Raw genomic sequence first — 18,406 nt, forward strand, 5'->3', positions numbered from 1 at the left:
CCCCTCAGGGTTTCCCCAGTCTCTCCATCTGCAGAGTGGGGGTCATTCTCCCATCTGCTTCCTAGGTCTGTCGGCCTACGAGCAGCTCCATGCCTTTCCACCTGGGGCCGATATCACGTGGAGCTTGTGCGCTGAGAATTCAGAAAGAAAGACTCCATCCAGGGCTGACACAGCACAGAATGGGGCAGAACGAGGCCTGGATGCGCCGTGGTACCCAGGAAAAGGCACTCCCCCTCCTGACTGTTTTGAGACCCCGCATCCAAGTTGGAGGCGCGAAAGGAAGACTCGAAGGTCTCCCTCTCTTATAGAAAAGAGTAGCCAACTTTCTGGTCCTCTGTTTCCATTGAGATTCTGTTCAAGTGTCCCAGCTCGGCTTCTGCGGGTGGCTGAGCTTCTAATGGCTCCCTGCGTTCTTGTCTTTTCCTCTCCAAACCTTCCGTCCTTTTCCCCCTTCTGGGGTGGATGGGCGCTGTCATTGCTTCTACCTTCGAGACAGATTGATGAAAAGTCTGGACCGTCGACTCCTTTCCTCTCTTTGGTTCCGTGTCTCTCTCTGTCTGTGTCCCTCTCTTTTCCCTTCTCGATTCAGTCTGTGTCTTCCTCTTTCTCTCTCGTGTGTGGATGGATGGATGCTAGGGATGCACATGTATATGATTAGATGAGGGTTATGATTTAGGGATAGGTTAGAGGGAGAGAAAGGCTTTAGGTCGGAGTTGGTCATGGGGGAAGGGTCAAGGGTGGTGGTGGTGTTTCTTGGAATCTGAGTGCTGTGCATTCTTCGTCTCTTTCCATATGAACCCCTTCTCAGATACACCACTTGCAAGGAGTCTCTCATGTTCCGTTTCCCATCTTTTGCATTTCTGAATGCTTAGCTTCTCTGTTGTGAAGAGGTTCCATTGGATGGAAACCCATTGGCGTACTTCGTTTTCCTCTTTCCCTTACTTGAAGAGACCCATTTCTACCTCCGCCCAGCAAATGGCAAGGAGACTCTGATGTTAAGGAGCCTTTGACCTACGCTTCTTTCTAGCTGTCTCATGACATCAGTCTTTAGGGTGAGGTTTTTCCCCGATATTGAGGTGGTGTGAGATCAAAACCAATAGCGTTCTTCAGATGTAGCTGTCTGGTTTTCCCATGGACATTTATTGAAGAGGCTTTCTTGTTCCCATTTGGATATTCTCCCCTTTTGTGTCAGAGATGAGTTGACCATGGATGCTGGGGTTTGTTTCTGGACCCTCAACTTTATTCCATCGATCTGGATCTGTGTGTGTTGTTGTATTCCCAATAGCATACTGTCCTGCTGCTGCCGCTGCGCCTAAGTCACTTCAGTCGTGTCTGACTCTGCGCGACCCCATGGCCTGCAGCCTACCAGGCTCCTCCGTCCAGGGCGTTTTCCAGGCAAGAGTACTGGAGTGGGTCGCCATCGCCTTCTCCGATACTCTCCTGAGGATCCTAGTTTGGTCGTCTAATTTCCTTTCACACAACCTTGGATGTCCGTATCGGGGCTTTTTCGTCGGATTGTATTGACAATTTAGGCTCTTTTCTGTTTCCGTACCCCTTTTGCAATTCTTTGTTCGGTGCGAAAATGCATTGGCATTTTGGGAGGAATAGCATCGAAGCTGTGGATTGCCTTGTGGGGCTGTGACATCATTTTCCCAATAGGAATTCTTTCAAGCCCTGAGCACAGCTTCTCTTTCCAGTGGTTGGTGTGGGCTTGATCTTCCTTCTTCCATCTCTCGCCGTTTTGTGAGAACAGGTCCTTCCTTCCCTTCTGGGTTAGATGGACTCGTGGGTATCACTTCAGTGAATGGCATTGTCAGTGGGGGTGATAATTCCCTTCTCATTGGAAGACTTTGCTGTGAGTATTAGAAATGCAAGTGATTTCTCTTCCCCTTCCTCCCTGTCCATCTCTCAGAGCCACCGGGAAACAGAGGCCTCATCCAGGGTCACACAGGCCTGAGGGAGTGCAACTAGACTGTTGTTTCTTCAGGCCCTCAGTGCTGGACATCATCCGGGATACTCTGTGTGTGTCTTCCTCAGTCTGCTGTCCCTTCAGACCTTTCCCTAGTTTTCACAGGCTTGTCGTGTTGGTGTTCTTTGTCTGTTTGGAGACACATCCTTGAGAAGCTTTGTGTTTCCACTCATTCGTCTCGCGATGTATGACCTGTCTTTTGCTTTTGTAATGAGGTCTTTCCCACAGTAGATATCTTTGATTTTGCAAAGTCCACTGTATTCTCTGGGTTGTTTTGTGGGCTGCCTTTTTGTTTTGTGTGTGAAGACTCAAAGCACGTGTCCGGTTTCTGCTCATTGTTCTTCTAGATTTGTGACAAGTTTTCATGGAAACTTTGTCTAGGGATAACTGGAAGTGAACTCGCTGTAAGGTGTCAAGTCTCCATCTCCATTCATGTCATGCCCTGCAGTTTCCAATTCCCTGTTCCTGAGTGGTTTTGGAGACCTTGTGGGAAGTTTGGTTGCATCGGAGTTTGCGTTTCCACCTTGAGTAGATTCCCACTGTTCTGCCCTCAGGGACACTGTCAAGGGGGAGTGAGGAGCAGCCTGCACTTCCAGCAGTGACCACACGGTGGGGCGAGTGCTGCTCTCCCCTCTGGGAGCCCCAGGCCACAGGCATCCCAGTGAGGAGCCAGCTCTGTGCTCAGCTGAAAGGAGTTAGTCTCTCAGGAGCCTCTGAGCCCTTGCCTTTGGATCACCCAGGGTGGGCATTTGCTGTGACAGAAAAAAATTGCCCTGAATTCCATGGACGGAAGAGCCTGGCTGTGTAGAGTTCGTGAGTTGCCGTGAATCAGACACAACTGAGGACACAAAAATTCAATAGACTAAAACACTTTTTGGGGGTGGGGGGAGTGAAAGGGGGTGATGTGGGGTTTTTTGTCTTATATAATAGCCGAGGGAAATCTAGTTTAAACCTAAATTCACATAGATGGGAAAGGTATAGCTCTCCGTCACCCTATTAAAAAAAAAAAAAAAACGTCTTGACTTTTCTGAAAGCTTATTTAGTAGCTTCCTTGAGCAGTTCATTGTGAAGGATTTTTTTTTTTTTTCTGTGACATTGGCCTCATTAAAAAGTACGGTTTGCCTTTACTGGATAATTTTGTTCATTGGTTTGTTAGGGAATCTTGGTAATATTTGAGTTTCCTGGGGAGTATGGTCACATGACCTGGCCCTGGCCAATCGGTGCGTTCCACCTCCCTGGCCACTGTGATTGGCTCCGGACTGGGGCAGTGCCCAATCGGGGCCCAGGGCCGGGCCTCACGTTGGAAGCCAGGGGAAGACGAGCTCTCGTCCTGCTGGGGTAGGGGAAGGGGTGGGGCCGGGGGAGGTCAGGCTCCAGCAGTGGGAGGGGCTTGAGGTCCGCCTGCGGCAGTTGGTGACCTTCCTGCTCCCCTCAGGGCAGAGCCGCCGGCCTGAGAATGAGGGCGCTGCTGAGCCCAGGGGCTGAGATGGCCCGCTGCTGCTGTGGTCCCAGAGCTCCACCTGAGACCTGAGGGAGGCCGTCTGCCCGTGAGTCCTCTCCCGCTTGTCTGTCAGCTTGTTTGAACCATGCTGGGTTTTCTGCCCAGCTGGCTAAGGGGAGTCCCTGGAAATGCAAGGGTGTGGGTTTTGGCAGACTTCAGGGAAGACATGCCAGATGAGCCTGGGAGACTCCAGCTTAATCTGGATTCAGGAGATATCTCTTCGGGCCAGCTAGTAATTGTAGGATAAGCCTAATGAGTCTTCACAGGATGAAGAGAGTAACGTGCCAAGGTAGCAATCGATGTCCTCATTCGAGAGGATGAAGCTGGTGCTCAGAGAAGGGGGGAACTTGGCCAGAGCAAGGAGGTGTGCACCCAGACAGAACCCCCAGATCCGGCCATTGGAGCTCAGGGAGGCCACTGGTGTGGCTTGTCCCTGTGGCAGGGGCCGAGGCACGCAGCCCACCCTGATTCCTGCGGGGGCCTGACTTGGGAAGTGCCATCTGGTAGCTTTGAGACTCACCAAACCAAATTGCACTGGAGAGAGGAAGGACACCTTCCTTCATCCACCCCCCACCCCCACCGGATTCCCACATACCCTGACCCGTTTCTCTTGATTTCGGAGCCATTTCCAGAGTCCCGCTCATATGACCTCATTCGAAGTGCACTGTGGACGAGCTGCCATCTGCAGCTGCTACCACAGCAGCCAAGGGCTTTAGCTCCCGAGTACCTCCCTTCCTTTGGAACTTGGGGGCCCTCTACTCCCCACTTGCACACCACAGACCTTTGCTGAGGATTGTGGGGACCCTCACTCAGTTTGCAGCACGTTGTAGCCATCCCTGTCCTCTCAATACCTCCCTTGCCACTCAGCTTGTGAGCCCCTTTGGAGCAGCGTGGCCCACCTGGCTGCAACGGAAGAGACACAGCTGACAGTGAAACAACAGCTTAGATCTGACAGCCGGAAAGCTCTGTCAAAAGGGACCTCCCTCTTCACACCGTAGAGGCTGTAGGAGCCGCCAGGCTTTCGGAACCAGTGCTGGGGCCAAAATGACTCCACAGCCGTTTTCCTTCCTGGGGAGGGTTCTGGCTCGAGTGGGAATGGCTCAAGTCTCCTAAGGTTCTGAAAGCCCACTGTGTGCAGATTCACGGTACACAGAGAGGAGAAGGTGGAGTCCTGCCCTGGAGGTGGTCACAGCTCACGGATGAGCCAGGCAGGCAGGCAGGCAGGCAGGGCATGAGAACACCTGAGCTGCCTTCATGAGTGAATGCTGTGGGGGCAGAGGAAGAGAAGCCGGTCTGCTCCCTCATGTGGTGCCCAGGGCAGGTTGTCCCCAGAGGAAACCCTTACGACGGTGAGGACTCTCACTGCTGTTTCCCAAGGGGTTCCGTCGGTGCGTGTCTTCCCCGGAGCGGTCAGGCCGTCTCTAAAGTACACTGGCCATGGGCATTGCCTCTCCTTGGAACTTCCCACGTGTTTCTCTTTTTTATGGAACAGTGATTTTTCTAGAGGGGTTCTGGGCCACAAGGTTGTTGGGTCATTTTCTAGCCTTCTGTCGTAAAGAACGCTTTCCTGGGCGTTGGGGTGGTTTGTTGTTCCAGCTCCCTTTCTTGGCTTCTTTTGGGAGCTGGTGCAACAAGAGGAGCTCAGCCTCTGCCTTCTGGCTGAGATGTCACACTTCAAACAGCAATGCCTGCCTGGAGATAATGATGGCATTTGCCAAAAGGGCTTCGTTTGGCACATGATATCTTGAAAGGACGTACACCGTCCTGTCAGCTATCAAAGGCTAGTTCAAATGACATAAAAATGAGAACTCTCCAATGGAGTCTTACAGTAGGTGGAGAGTCCGAAAGAAACTCCTTCAGTCATTTCACTGAGAGTCATTGATTGGGGACACCAAGAATATAGGAAGGAATGCAGAAAGAAAAGATGAAATTGTGTTCAGGATCGGGGGGAGGGATGAACAGGGCGTGCTTGCCTTGAATCCAGTCTTTGTTGGGGGATGGGGCATAAAGATCAAACGGGTCTGAAACCACAAAGTGGTGATGGTAACACAGTATCACCAGTTACACAACAGTGTTCCCAAATTGCAACAATGATGAAAAAGTTTACTAATCCCAACTTAACCAACAAAAATACAGGAAACCATACAAAAAATAAAACATCACCAGAAAGGTGGAAACAAACCAAATGCAAAGCAGTTCAGGGGAAAGGAACTCCATGTCCCCTGGGGGCAGACCGAGTTGACAGCGTCCACGGTGAGCCGACAGGGATGGAGGCGGCAGAGCCGACCGCTCCCCTGGACGTGGTGTTTCCGGCAAGGGCTCTGGGTCTCTGTCCAGAGCGGGGGCTCGTTCTTCCTGCAGGGGTGGGTGAGTCATCGTCGGCGTCTGGGTGTTGCGCGGGAGCCAGGGCAGGCTCTCCCTGCCGAGGCGGTGACTCCTCCTCTGCCTCGGGTTCTCCTGCCAAAGCCCGAGCAGGTACAGGTGCACGTGGAGGTGGAGGTTCTGGCTGAGGGGGTGGGACATCAGTGCCTGGGGCTGGGGGTCCTGCAGGCACGGAGATCCGATCTGCCCGGTGTGCTGGCCAGAACCCAGCTGGCCTGGTGTCTCTGCGAGGGCAAGTCTCGGTTCTCCATCTGCCCTCGGTGGATCCCTGGGTCCTGCACCTGGAGCCACCACCTCTGTAGGGACAGGTCTGGGAAGTGGAGCCTGGTTCCAGTTGGAGGCCAGTGCTAGAGCTGGGGGAGAAGCAAAGTTTGCCCACAGGCCAGCCTTGGCATGTGCGTATCCCGGGACAGAAAGCTTCCAAGAGATTCCCAAAGAATACCCAGGGTCGGATGTCTTTTGGGACTGAAGTGAGCAAGAAGGGGGTGGGGGTGTGAGGCCAGCGCTTGCTGCAGGCCCAGCAGCATCTTTCGGGGACTCGTCCCTGTGTAGCTCAGCACCCCCTCCCCACACACTCCCGTGCACCAGCCCCAGCGTCCTCACCTCTGTGCTCTGGCGTGCTGGGCTCCAGGTCCTCCTGCTGCCTCAGAGGCTGGGGTTCTCGGGACTCTGGGTCGGAGCCGGGTGTGCTGAGCTCCGTGGCAGCCTCAGACTGGGCCGCCGGGTGTATCCTGTGTGGTGTCTCGGCAGCAGGCCTTCCCCGCCTCCGCTTCGCCCCCGGTGGGGCTGATGCCTCCGTGGGCACGCTCACCTGGAGCCTGCACTGGGCCTCAGGGGCGGGGGGGTGGTGCTCCGACCCCTCCCTCCGGGAGGTGGACGGGGTGTCCCCGTCCTCGGCCTCATCACGTGGGAAGCTCTGCAACGACAGTGACCGTCAGCCAGCCGTGCTGGGACTTTTCCGAGCTGGGCCTGGCCAGTGGAGCCGCTGCTTCTGCCTGCTCGAACTTCTCTTCCCAGAAGGGTCAGAGACGTGTGTCTGCTCAGATCCCCACCCGGGAGGAAAGAGACCCACCTGAGGGTGTGAGGCCAGCCTGGGCGGCCGGCGCTGCCCGCACTCTCCCCATCCCAGCCAGCCTGCTCTCCCCTGGGGTGTGGACACAACTTGCCCGCAGGCTTCTGACCCCACATCCGCCTGGGCTTCCTTGAGGGAGACACACCCCGAGAAACCCGCATCCACACACACAGGCAAAGGACCCGGTGTTTCCGGGTGGCATGGGAGAGGTGGGCTGGCCCGGCCTGGGGCTCCCCGTGTTACCTTTCTGTTTCTCCGGGCAAAGGGCCAGAGGCCTCTCGGGGGTGCCCTGAGACAACGTCGACAGGGTGCCCACGCACACTGCCTGTGAGCTCTCCTGAGGCCCCGGCCTCTGGGCAGGGGCAAACAGCAGAACATCCTGGCAGCAAGTGATCTGGCTGGGGGCTCCTCTCCGCTCTGGAGGCCTGGATACCCGGGTTGCGGGTTCTGTTGGGTTCTGTTGCCGGCAGGTGACATCATTTCCTGGGGTTCGTGCTGAGGTCCCTTCCCCAAAACTTCCCAAGGGAATCTCTGGGTTTCTGACTGCTCGACCACCCCACTTAGGCCATGTGCAGGCACAGTGACAGCCACACAGCCCAGCCCACAGCCCTGGGGAGGCCTGGGTGCAGCCAGGGCCTGAGCTCCGAGGACCCCGCTGCTCTCAGACCAGGCTCCTTCTTCTCATAAGTGGTGTGGCCCTGGACAAGCGTATGCCCCTCAGGGTTTCCCCAGTCTCTCCATCTGCAGAGTGGGGGTCATTCTCCCATCTGCTTCCTAGGTCTGTCGGCCTACGAGCAGCTCCATGCCTTTCCACCTGGGGCCGATATCACGTGGAGCTTGTGCGCTGAGACTTCAGAAAGAAAGACTCCATCCAGGGCTGACACAGCACAGAATGGGGAAGAACGAGGCCTGGATGTGCCGTGGTACCCAGGAAAAGGCACTCCCCCTCCTGAGTGTTTTGAGACCCCGCATCCAAGTTGGAGGCGCGAAAGGAAGACTCGAAGGTCTCCCTCTCTTATAGAAAAGAGTAGCCAACTTTCTGGTCCTCTGTTTCCATTGAGATTCTGTTCAAGTGTCCCAGCTCGGCTTCTGCGGGTGGCTGAGCTTCTAATGGCTCCCTGCGTTCTTGTCTTTTCCTCTCCAAACCTTCCGTCCTTTTCCCCCTTCTGGGGTGGATGGGCGCTGTCATTGCTTCTACCTTCGAGACAGATTGATGAAAAGTCTGGACCGTCGACTCCTTTCCTCTCTTTGGTTCCGTGTCTCTCTCTGTCTGTGTCCCTCTCTTTGCCCTTCTCGATTCAGTCTGTGTCTTCCTCTTTCTCTCTCGTGTGTGGATGGATGGATGCTAGGAATGCACATGTATATGATTAGATGAGGGTTATGTTTTAGGGATAGGTTAGAGGGAGAGAAAGGCTTTAGGTCGGAGTTGGTCATGGGGGAAGGGTCAAGGGTGGTGGTGGTGTTTCTTGGAATCTGAGTGCTGTGCATTCTTCGTCTCTTTCCATATGAACCCCTTCTCAGATACACCACTTGCAAGGAGTCTCTCATGTTCCGTTTCCTATCTTTTGCATTTCTGAATGCTTAGCTTCTCTGTTGTGAAGAGGTTCCATTGGATGGAAACCCATTGGCGTACTTCGTTTTCCTCTTTCCCTTACTTGAAGAGACCCATTTCTACCTCCGCCCAGCAAATGGCAAGGAGACTCTGATGTTAAGGAGCCTTTGACCTACGCTTCTTTCTAGCTATCTCATGACATCAGTCTTTAGGGTGAGGTTTTTCCCCAATATTGAGGTGGTGTGAGATCAAAACCAATAGCTTTCTTCAGATGTAGCTGTCTGGTTTTCCCATGGACATTTATTGAAGAGGCTTTCTTGTTCCCATTTGGATATTCTCCCCTTTTGTGTCAGAGATGAGTTGACCATGGATGCCGGGGTTTGTTTCTGGACCCTCAACTTTATTCCATCGATCTGGATCTGTGTGTGTTGTTGTATTCCCAATAGCATACTGTCCTGCTGCTGCCGCTGCGCCTAAGTCACTTCAGTCGTGTCTGACTCTGCGCGACCCCATGGCCTGCAGCCTACCAGGCTCCTCCGTCCAGGGCGTTTTCCAGGCAAGAGTACTGGAGTGGGTCGCCATCGCCTTCTCCGATACTCTCCTGAGGATCCTAGTTTGGTCATCTAATTTCCTTTCACACAACCTTGGATGTCCGTATCGGGGCTTGTATTGACAATTGGTCGGATTGTATTGACAATTTAGGCTCTTTTCTGTTTCCGTACCCCTTTTGCAATTCTTTGTTCGGTGCGAAAATGCATTGGCATTTTGGGAGGAATAGCATCGAAGCTGTGGATTGCCTTGTGGGGCTGTGACATCATTTTCCCAATAGGAATTCTTTCAAGCCCTGAGCACAGCTTCTCTTTCCAGTGGTTGGTGTGGGCTTGATCTTCCTTCTTCCATCTCTCGCCGTTTTGTGAGAACAGGTCCTTCCTTCCCTTCTGGGTTAGATGGACTCGTGGGTATCACTTCAGTGAATGGCATTGTCAGTGGGGGTGATAATTCCCTTCTCATTGGAAGACTTTGCTGTGAGTATTAGAAATGCAAGTGATTTCTCTTCCCCTTCCTCCCTGTCCATCTCTCAGAGCCACCGGGAAACAGAGGCCTCATCCAGGGTCACACAGGCCTGAGGGAGTGCAACTAGACTGTTGTTTCTTCAGGCCCTCAGTGCTGGACATCATCCGGGATACTCTGTGTGTGTCTTCCTCAGTCTGCTGTCCCTTCAGACCTTTCCCTAGTTTTCACAGGCTTGTCGTGTTGGTGTTCTTTGTCTGTTTGGAGACACATCCTTGAGAAGCTTTGTGTTTCCACTCATTCGTCTCGCGATGTATGACCTGTCTTTTGCTTTTGTAATGAGGTCTTTCCCACAGTAGATATCTTTGATTTTGCAAAGTCCACTGTATTCTCTGGGTTGTTTTGTGGGCTGCCTTTTTGTTTTGTGTGTGAAGACTCAAAGCACGTGTCCGGTTTCTGCTCATTGTTCTTCTAGATTTGTGACAAGTTTTCATGGAAACTTTGTCTAGGGATAACTGGAAGTGAACTCGGTGTAAGGTGTCAAGTCTCCATCTCCATTCATGTCATGCCCTGCAGTTTCCAATTCCCTGTTCCTGAGTGGTTTTGGAGACCTTGTGGGAAGTTTGGTTGCATCGGAGTTTGCGTTTCCACCTTGAGTAGATTCCCACTGTTCTGCCCTCAGGGACACTGTCAAGGGGGAGTGAGGAGCAGCCTGCACTTCCAGCAGTGACCACACGGTGGGGCGAGTGCTGCTCTCCCCTCTGGGAGCCCCAGGCCACAGGCATCCCAGTGAGGAGCCAGCTCTGTGCTCAGCTGAAAGGAGTTAGTCTCTCAGGAGCCTCTGAGCCCTTGCCTTTGGATCACCCAGGGTGGGCATTTGCTGTGACAGAAAAAAATTGCCCTGAATTCCATGGACGGAAGAGCCTGGCTGTGTAGAGTTCGTGAGTTGCCGTGAATCAGACACAACTGAGGACACAAAAATTCAATAGACTAAAACACTTTTTGGGGGTGGGGGGAGTGAAAGGGGGTGATGTGGGGTTTTTTGTCTTATATAATAGCCGAGGGAAATCTAGTTTAAACCTAAATTCACATAGATGGGAAAGGTATAGCTCTCCGTCACCCTATTAAAAAAAAAAAAAAAACGTCTTAACTTTTCTGAAAGCTTATTTAGTAGCTTCCTTGAGCAGTTCATTGTGAAGGATTTTTTTTTTTTCTGTGACATTGGCCTCATTAAAAAGTACGGTTTGCCTTTACTGGATAATTTTGTTCATTGGTTTGTTAGGGAATCTTGGTAATATTTGAGTTTCCTGGGGAGTATGGTCACATGACCTGGCCCTGGCCAATCGGTGCGTTCCACCTCCCTGGCCACTGTGATTGGCTCCGGACTGGGGCAGTGCCCAATCGGGGCCCAGGGCCGGGCCTCACGTTGGAAGCCAGGGGAAGACGAGCTCTCGTCCTGCTGGGGTAGGGGAAGGGGTGGGGCCGGGGGAGGTCAGGCTCCAGCAGTGGGAGGGGCTTGAGGTCCGCCTGCGGCAGTTGGTGACCTTCCTGCTCCCCTCAGGGCAGAGCCGCCGGCCTGAGAATGAGGGCGCTGCTGAGCCCAGGGGCTGAGATGGCCCGCTGCTGCTGTGGTCCCAGAGCTCCACCTGAGACCTGAGGGAGGCCGTCTGCCCGTGAGTCCTCTCCCGCTTGTCTGTCAGCTTGTTTGAACCATGCTGGGTTTTCTGCCCAGCTGGCTAAGGGGAGTCCCTGGAAATGCAAGGGTGTGGGTTTTGGCAGACTTCAGGGAAGACATGCCAGATGAGCCTGGGAGACTCCAGCTTAATCTGGATTCAGGAGATATCTCTTCGGGCCAGCTAGTAATTGTAGGATAAGCCTAATGAGTCTTCACAGGATGAAGAGAGTAACGTGCCAAGGTAGCAATCGATGTCCTCATTCGAGAGGATGAAGCTGGTGCTCAGAGAAGGGGGGAACTTGGCCAGAGCAAGGAGGTGTGCACCCAGACAGAACCCCCAGATCCGGCCATTGGAGCTCAGGGAGGCCACTGGTGTGGCTTGTCCCTGTGGCAGGGGCCGAGGCACGCAGCCCACCCTGATTCCTGCGGGGGCCTGACTTGGGAAGTGCCATCTGGTAGCTTTGAGACTCACCAAACCAAATTGCACTGGAGAGAGGAAGGACACCTTCCTTCATCCACCCCCCACCCCCGCCGGATTCCCACATACCCTGACCCGTTTCTCTTGATTTCGGAGCCATTTCCAGAGTCCCGCTCATATGACCTCATTCGAAGTGCACTGTGGACGAGCTGCCATCTGCAGCTGCTACCACAGCAGCCAAGGGCTTTAGCTCCCGAGTACCTCCCTTCCTTTGGAACTTGGGGGCCCTCTACTCCCCACTTGCACACCACAGACCTTTGCTGAGGATTGTGGGGACCCTCACTCAGTTTGCAGCACGTTGTAGCCATCCCTGTCCTCTCAATACCTCCCTTGCCACTCAGCTTGTGAGCCCCTTTGGAGCAGCGTGGCCCACCTGGCTGCAACGGAAGAGACACAGCTGACAGTGAAACAACAGCTTAGATCTGACAGCCGGAAAGCTCTGTCAAAAGGGACCTCCCTCTTCACACCGTAGAGGCTGTAGGAGCCGCCAGGCTTTCGGAACCAGTGCTGGGGCCAAAATGACTCCACAGCCGTTTTCCTTCCTGGGGAGGGTTCTGGCTCGAGTGGGAATGGCTCAAGTCTCCTAAGGTTCTGAAAGCCCACTGTGTGCAGATTCACGGTACACAGAGAGGAGAAGGTGGAGTCCTGCCCTGGAGGTGGTCACAGCTCACGGATGAGCCAGGCAGGCAGGCAGGCAGGCAGGGCATGAGAACACCTGAGCTGCCTTCATGAGTGAATGCTGTGGGGGCAGAGGAAGAGAAGCCGGTCTGCTCCCTCATGTGGTGCCCAGGGCAGGTTGTCCCCAGAGGAAACCCTTACGACGGTGAGGACTCTCACTGCTGTTTCCCAAGGGGTTCCGTCGGTGCGTGTCTTCCCCGGAGCGGTCAGGCCGTCTCTAAAGTACACTGGCCATGGGCATTGCCTCTCCTTGGAACTTCCCACGTGTTTCTCTTTTTTATGGAACAGTGATTTTTCTAGAGGGGTTCTGGGCCACAAGGTTGTTGGGTCATTTTCTAGCCTTCTGTCGTGAAGAACGCTTTCCTGGGCGTTGGGGTGGTTTGTTGTTCCAGCTCCCTTTCTTGGCTTCTTTTGGGAGCTGGTGCAACAAGAGGAGCTCAGCCTCTGCCTTCTGGCTGAGATGTCACCCTTCAAACAGCAATGCCTGCCTGGAGATAATGATGGCATTTGCCAAAAGGGCTTCGTTTGGCACATGATATCTTGAAAGGACGTACACCGTCCTGTCAGCTATCAAAGGCTAGTTCAAATGACATAAAAATGAGAACTCTCCAATGGAGTCTTACAGTAGGTGGAGAGTCCGAAAGAAACTCCTTCAGTCATTTCACTGAGAGTCATTGATTGGGGACACCAAGAATATAGGAAGGAATGCAGAAAGAAAAGATGAAATTGTGTTCAGGATCGGGGGGAGGGATGAACAGGGCGTGCTTGCCTTGAATCCAGGCTTTGTTGGGGGGTGGGGCATAAAGATCAAACGGGTCTGAAACCACAAAGTGGTGATGGTAACACAGTATCAGCAGAGTTACACAACAGTGTTCCCAAATTGCAACAATGATGAAAAAGTTTCCTAACTTAACCAACAAGTTCCCAACTTAACCAACAAAAATACAGGAAACCATACAAAAAATAAAACATCACCAGAAAGGTGGAAACAAACCAAATGCAAAGCAGTTCAGGGGAAAGGAACTCCATGTCCCCTGGGGGCAGACCGAGTTGACAGCGTCCACGGTGAGCTGACAGGGATGGAGGCGGCAGAGCCGACCGCTCCCCTGGACGTGGTGTTTCCGGCAAGGGCTCTGGGTCTCTGTCCAGAGCGGGGGCTCGTTCTTCCTGCAGGGGTGGGTGAGTCATCGTCGGCGTCTGGGTGTTGCGCGGGAGCCAGGGCAGGCTCTCCCTGCCGAGGCGGTGACTCCTCCTCTGCCTCGGGTTCTCCTGCCAAAGCCCGAGCAGGTACAGGTGCACGTGGAGGTGGAGGTTCTGGCTGAGGGGGTGGGACATCAGTGCCTGGGGCTGGGGGTCCTGCAGGCACGGAGATCCGATCTGCCCGGTGTGCTGGCCAGAACCCAGCTGGCCTGGTGTCTCTGCGAGGGCAAGTCTCGGTTCTCCATCTGCCCTCGGTGGATCCCTGGGTCCTGCACCTGGAGCCACCACCTCTGTAGGGACAGGTCTGGGAAGTGGAGCCTGGTTCCAGTTGGAGGCCAGTGCTAGAGCTGGGGGAGAAGCAAAGTTTGCCCACAGGCCAGCCTTGGCATGTGCGTATCCCGGGACAGAAAGCTTCCAAGAGATTCCCAAAGAATACCCAGGGTCGGATGTCTTTTGGGACTGAAGTGTGCAAGATGGGGGTGGGGGTGTGAGGCCAGCGCTTGCTGCAGGCCCAGCAGCATCTTTCGGGGACTCGTCCCTGTGTAGCTCAGCACCCCCTCCCCACACACTCCCGTGCACCAGCCCCAGCGTCCTCACCTCTGTGCTCTGGCGTGCTGGGCTCCAGGTCCTCCTGCTGCCTCAGAGGCTGGGGTTCTCGGGACTCTGGGTCGGAGCCGGGTGTGCTGAGCTCCGTGGCAGCCTCAGACTGGGCCGCCGGGTGTATCCTGTGTGGTGTCTCGGCAGCAGGCCTTCCCCGCCTCCGCTTCGCCCCCGGTGGGGCTGATGTCTCCGTGGGCACGCTCACCTGGAGCCTGCACTGGGCCTCAGGGGCGGGGGGGTGGTGCTCCGACCCCTCCCTCCGGGAGGTGGACGGGGTGTCCCCGTCCTCGGCCTCATCACGTGGGAAGCTCTGCAACGACAGTGACCGTCAGCCAGCCATGCTGGGACTTTTCCGAGCTGGGCCTGGCCAGTGGAGCCGCTGCTTCTGCCTGCTCGAACTTCTCTTCCCAGAAGGGTCAGAGACGTGTGTCTGCTCAGATCCCCACCCGGGAGGAAAGAGACCCACCTGAGGGTGTGAGGCCAGCCTGGGCGGCCGGCGCTGCCCGCACTCTCCCCATCCCAGCCAGCCTGCTCTCCCCTGGGGTGTGGACACAACTTGCCCGCAGGCTTCTGACCCCACATCTGCCTGGGCTTCCTTGAGGGAGACACACCCCGAGAAACCCGCATCCACACACACAGGCAAAGGACCCGGTGTTTCCGGGTGGCATGGGAGAGGTGGGCTGGCCCGGCCTGGGGCTCCCCGTGTTACCTTTCTGTTTCTCCGGGCAAAGGGCCACAGGCCTCTCGGGGGTGCCCTGAGCCAACGTCGACAGGGTGCCCACGCACACTGCCTGTGAGCTCTCCTGAGGCCCCGGCCTCTGGGCAGGGGCAAACAGCAGAACATCCTGGCAGCAAGTGATCTGGCTGGGGGCTCCTCTCCGCTCTGGAGGCCTGGATACCCGGGTTGCGGGTTCTGTTGGGTTCTGTTGCCGGCAGGTGACATCATTTCCTGGGGTTCGTGCTGAAGTCCCTTCCCCAAAACTTCCCAAGGGAATCTCTGGGTTTCTGACTGCTCGACCACCCCCCTTAGGCCATGTGCAGGCACAGTGACAGCCACACAGCCCAGCCCACAGCCCTGGGGAGGCCTGGGTGCAGCCAGGGCCTGAGCTCCGAGGACCCCGCTGCTCTCAGACCAGGCTCCTTCTTCTCATAAGTGGTGTGGCCCTGGACAAGCGTATGCCCCTCAGGGTTTCCCCAGTCTCTCCATCTGCAGAGTGGGGGTCATTCTCCCATCTGCTTCCTAGGTCTGTCGGCCTACGAGCAGCTCCATGCCTTTCCACCTGGGGCCGATATCACGTGGAGCTTGTGCGCTGAGAATTCAGAAAGAAAGACTCCATCCAGGGCTGACACAGCACAGAATGGGGCAGAACGAGGCCTGGATGCGCCGTGGTACCCAGGAAAAGGCACTCCCCCTCCTGACTGTTTTGAGACCCCGCATCCAAGTTGGAGGCGCGAAAGGAAGACTCGAAGGTCTCCCTCTCTTATAGAAAAGAGTAGCCAACTTTCTGGTCCTCTGTTTCCATTGAGATTCTGTTCAAGTGTCCCAGCTCGGCTTCTGCGGGTGGCTGAGCTTCTAATGGCTCCCTGCGTTCTTGTCTTTTCCTCTCCAAACCTTCCGTCCTTTTCCCCCTTCTGGGGTGGATGGGCGCTGTCATTGCTTCTACCTTCGAGACAGATTGATGAAAAGTCTGGACCGTCGACTCCTTTCCTCTCTTTGGTTCCGTGTCTCTCTCTGTCTGTGTCCCTCTCTTTTCCCTTCTCGATTCAGTCTGTGTCTTCCTCTTTCTCTCTCGTGTGTGGATGGATGGATGCTAGGGATGCACATGTATATGATTAGATGAGGGTTATGATTTAGGGATAGGTTAGAGGGAGAGAAAGGCTTTAGGTCGGAGTTGGTCATGGGGGAAGGGTCAAGGGTGGTGGTGGTGTTTCTTGGAATCTGAGTGCTGTGCATTCTTCGTCTCTTTCCATATGAACCCCTTCTCAGATACACCACTTGCAAGGAGTCTCTCATGTTCCGTTTCCCATCTTTTGCATTTCTGAATGCTTAGCTTCTCTGTTGTGAAGAGGTTCCATTGGATGGAAACCCATTGGCGTACTTCGTTTTCCTCTTTCCCTTACTTGAAGAGACCCATTTCTACCTCCGCCCAGCAAATGGCAAGGAGACTCTGATGTTAAGGAGCCTTTGACCTACGCTTCTTTCTAGCTGTCTCATGACATCAGTCTTTAGGGTGAGGTTTTTCCCCGATATTGAGGTGGTGTGAGATCAAAACCAATAGCGTTCTTCAGATGTAGCTGTCTGGTTTTCCCATGGACATTTATTGAAGAGGCTTTCTTGTTCCCATTTGGATATTCTCCCCTTTTGTGTCAGAGATGAGTTGACCATGGATGCCGGGGTTTGTTTCTGGACCCTCAACTTTATTCCATCGATCTGGATCTGTGTGTGTTGTTGTATTCCCAATAGCATACTGTCCTGCTGCTGCCGCTGCGCCTAAGTCACTTCAGTCGTGTCTGACTCTGCGCGACCCCATGGCCTGCAGCCTACCAGGCTCCTCCGTCCAGGGCGTTTTCCAGGCAAGAGTACTGGAGTGGGTCGCCATCGCCTTCTCCGATACTCTCCTGAGGATCCTAGTTTGGTCGTCTAATTTCCTTTCACACAACCTTGGATGTCCGTATCGGGGCTTGTATTGACAATTGGTCGGATTGTATTGACAATTTAGGCTCTTTTCTGTTTCCGTACCCCTTTTGCAATTCTTTGTTCGGTGCGAAAATGCATTGGCATTTTGGGAGGAATAGCATCGAAGCTGTGGATTGCCTTGTGGGGCCGTGACATCATTTTCCCAATAGGAATTCTTTCAAGCCCTGAGCACAGCTTCTCTTTCCAGTGGTTGGTGTGGGCTTGATCTTCCTTCTTCCATCTCTCGCCGTTTTGTGAGAACAGGTCCTTCCTTCCCTTCTGGGTTAGATGGACTCGTGGGTATCACTTCAGTGAATGGCATTGTCAGTGGGGGTGATAATTCCCTTCTCATTGGAAGACTTTGCTGTGAGTATTAGAAATGCAAGTGATTTCTCTTCCCCTTCCTCCCTGTCCATCTCTCAGAGCCACCGGGAAACAGAGGCCTCATCCAGGGTCACACAGGCCTGAGGGAGTGCAACTAGACTGTTGTTTCTTCAGGCCCTCAGTGCTGAACATCATCCGGGATACTCTGTGTGTGTCTTCCTCAGTCTGCTGTCCCTTCAGACCTTTCCCTAGTTTTCACAGGCTTGTCGTGTTGGTGTTCTTTGTCTGTTTGGAGACACATCCTTGAGAAGCTTTGTGTTTCCACTCATTCGTCTCGCGATGTATGACCTGTCTTTTGCTTTTGTAATGAGGTCTTTCCCACAGTAGATATCTTTGATTTTGCAAAGTCCACTGTATTCTCTGGGTTGTTTTGTGGGCTGCCTTTTTGTTTTGTGTGTGAAGACTCAAAGCACGTGTCCGGTTTCTGCTCATTGTTCTTCTAGATTTGTGACAAGTTTTCATGGAAACTTTGTCTAGGGATAACTGGAAGTGAACTCGGTGTAAGGTGTCAAGTCTCCATCTCCATTCATGTCATGCCCTGCAGTTTCCAATTCCCTGTTCCTGAGTGGTTTTGGAGACCTTGTGGGAAGTTTGGTTGCATCGGAGTTTGCGTTTCCACCTTGAGTAGATTCCCACTGTTCTGCCCTCAGGGACACTGTCAAGGGGGAGTGAGGAGCAGCCTGCACTTCCAGCAGTGACCACACGGTGGGGCGAGTGCTGCTCTCCCCTCTGGGAGCCCCAGGCCACAGGCATCCCAGTGAGGAGCCAGCTCTGTGCTCAGCTGAAAGGAGTTAGTCTCTCAGGAGCCTCTGAGCCCTTGCCTTTGGATCACCCAGGGTGGGCATTTGCTGTGACAGAAAAAAATTGCCCTGAATTCCATGGACGGAAGAGCCTGGCTGTGTAGAGTTGGTGAGTTGCCGTGAATCAGACACAACTGAGGACACAAAAATTCAATAGACTAAAACACTTTTTGGGGGTGGGGGGAGTGAAAGGGGGTGATGTGGGGTTTTTTGTCTTATATAATAGCCGAGGGAAATCTAGTTTAAACCTAAATTCACATAGATGGGAAAGGTATAGCTCTCCGTCACCCTATTAGAAAAAAAAAAAAAGTCTTAACTTTTCTGAAAGCTTATTTAGTAGCTTCCTTGAGCAGTTCATTGTGAAGGATTTTTTTTTTTTCTGTGACATTGGCCTCATTAAAAAGTACGGTTTGCCTTTACTGGATAA

The 18,406-nt window shown here is 53.9% G+C and overlaps 1 protein-coding gene across 1 annotated transcript; it reads right to left on the minus strand.

Moving 5' to 3' along the window:
• Nucleotides 1–2,398: 2,398 nt before the first annotated feature.
• Nucleotides 2,399–10,623, minus strand: LOC145529913 (uncharacterized). Its single transcript, XM_081550679.1, has 3 exons — nucleotides 7,168–10,623; nucleotides 6,456–6,768; nucleotides 2,399–6,205 (listed from the first exon to the last, which is right to left on the minus strand). The coding sequence occupies exons 1-3, from the start codon at nucleotides 7,402–7,404 to the stop codon at nucleotides 5,577–5,579; spliced, it is 1,179 nt and encodes a 392-aa protein (XP_081406805.1). The 5' UTR covers nucleotides 7,405–10,623; the 3' UTR covers nucleotides 2,399–5,576.
• Between the last annotated feature and the right edge of the window lie 7,783 nt (nucleotides 10,624–18,406).

This window comes from Giraffa tippelskirchi, chromosome 12 (assembly GCF_054371585.1).
Source record: "Giraffa tippelskirchi isolate mGirTip1 chromosome 12, T2T-mGirTip1v1.2.pri, whole genome shotgun sequence".
NCBI classification, from domain to species: Eukaryota; Metazoa; Chordata; class Mammalia; order Artiodactyla; family Giraffidae; genus Giraffa; species Giraffa tippelskirchi.

Bases quoted from the DNA above. Each gene is read 5' to 3' on its own strand.
- LOC145529913 (XM_081550679.1), bottom strand. From the start codon at position 7,404: ATGATGTCACCTGCCGGCAACAGAACCCAACAGAACCCGCAACCCGGG. The intron at 6,769-7,167 runs GTAACACGGGGA...CTGTCGTTGCAG, and splicing joins TTGCCCGGAGAAACAGAAAG to AGCTTCCCACGTGATGAGGC. The intron at 6,206-6,455 runs GTGAGGACGCTG...CTTCTCCCCCAG, and splicing joins CAGCACGCCAGAGCACAGAG to CTCTAGCACTGGCCTCCAAC.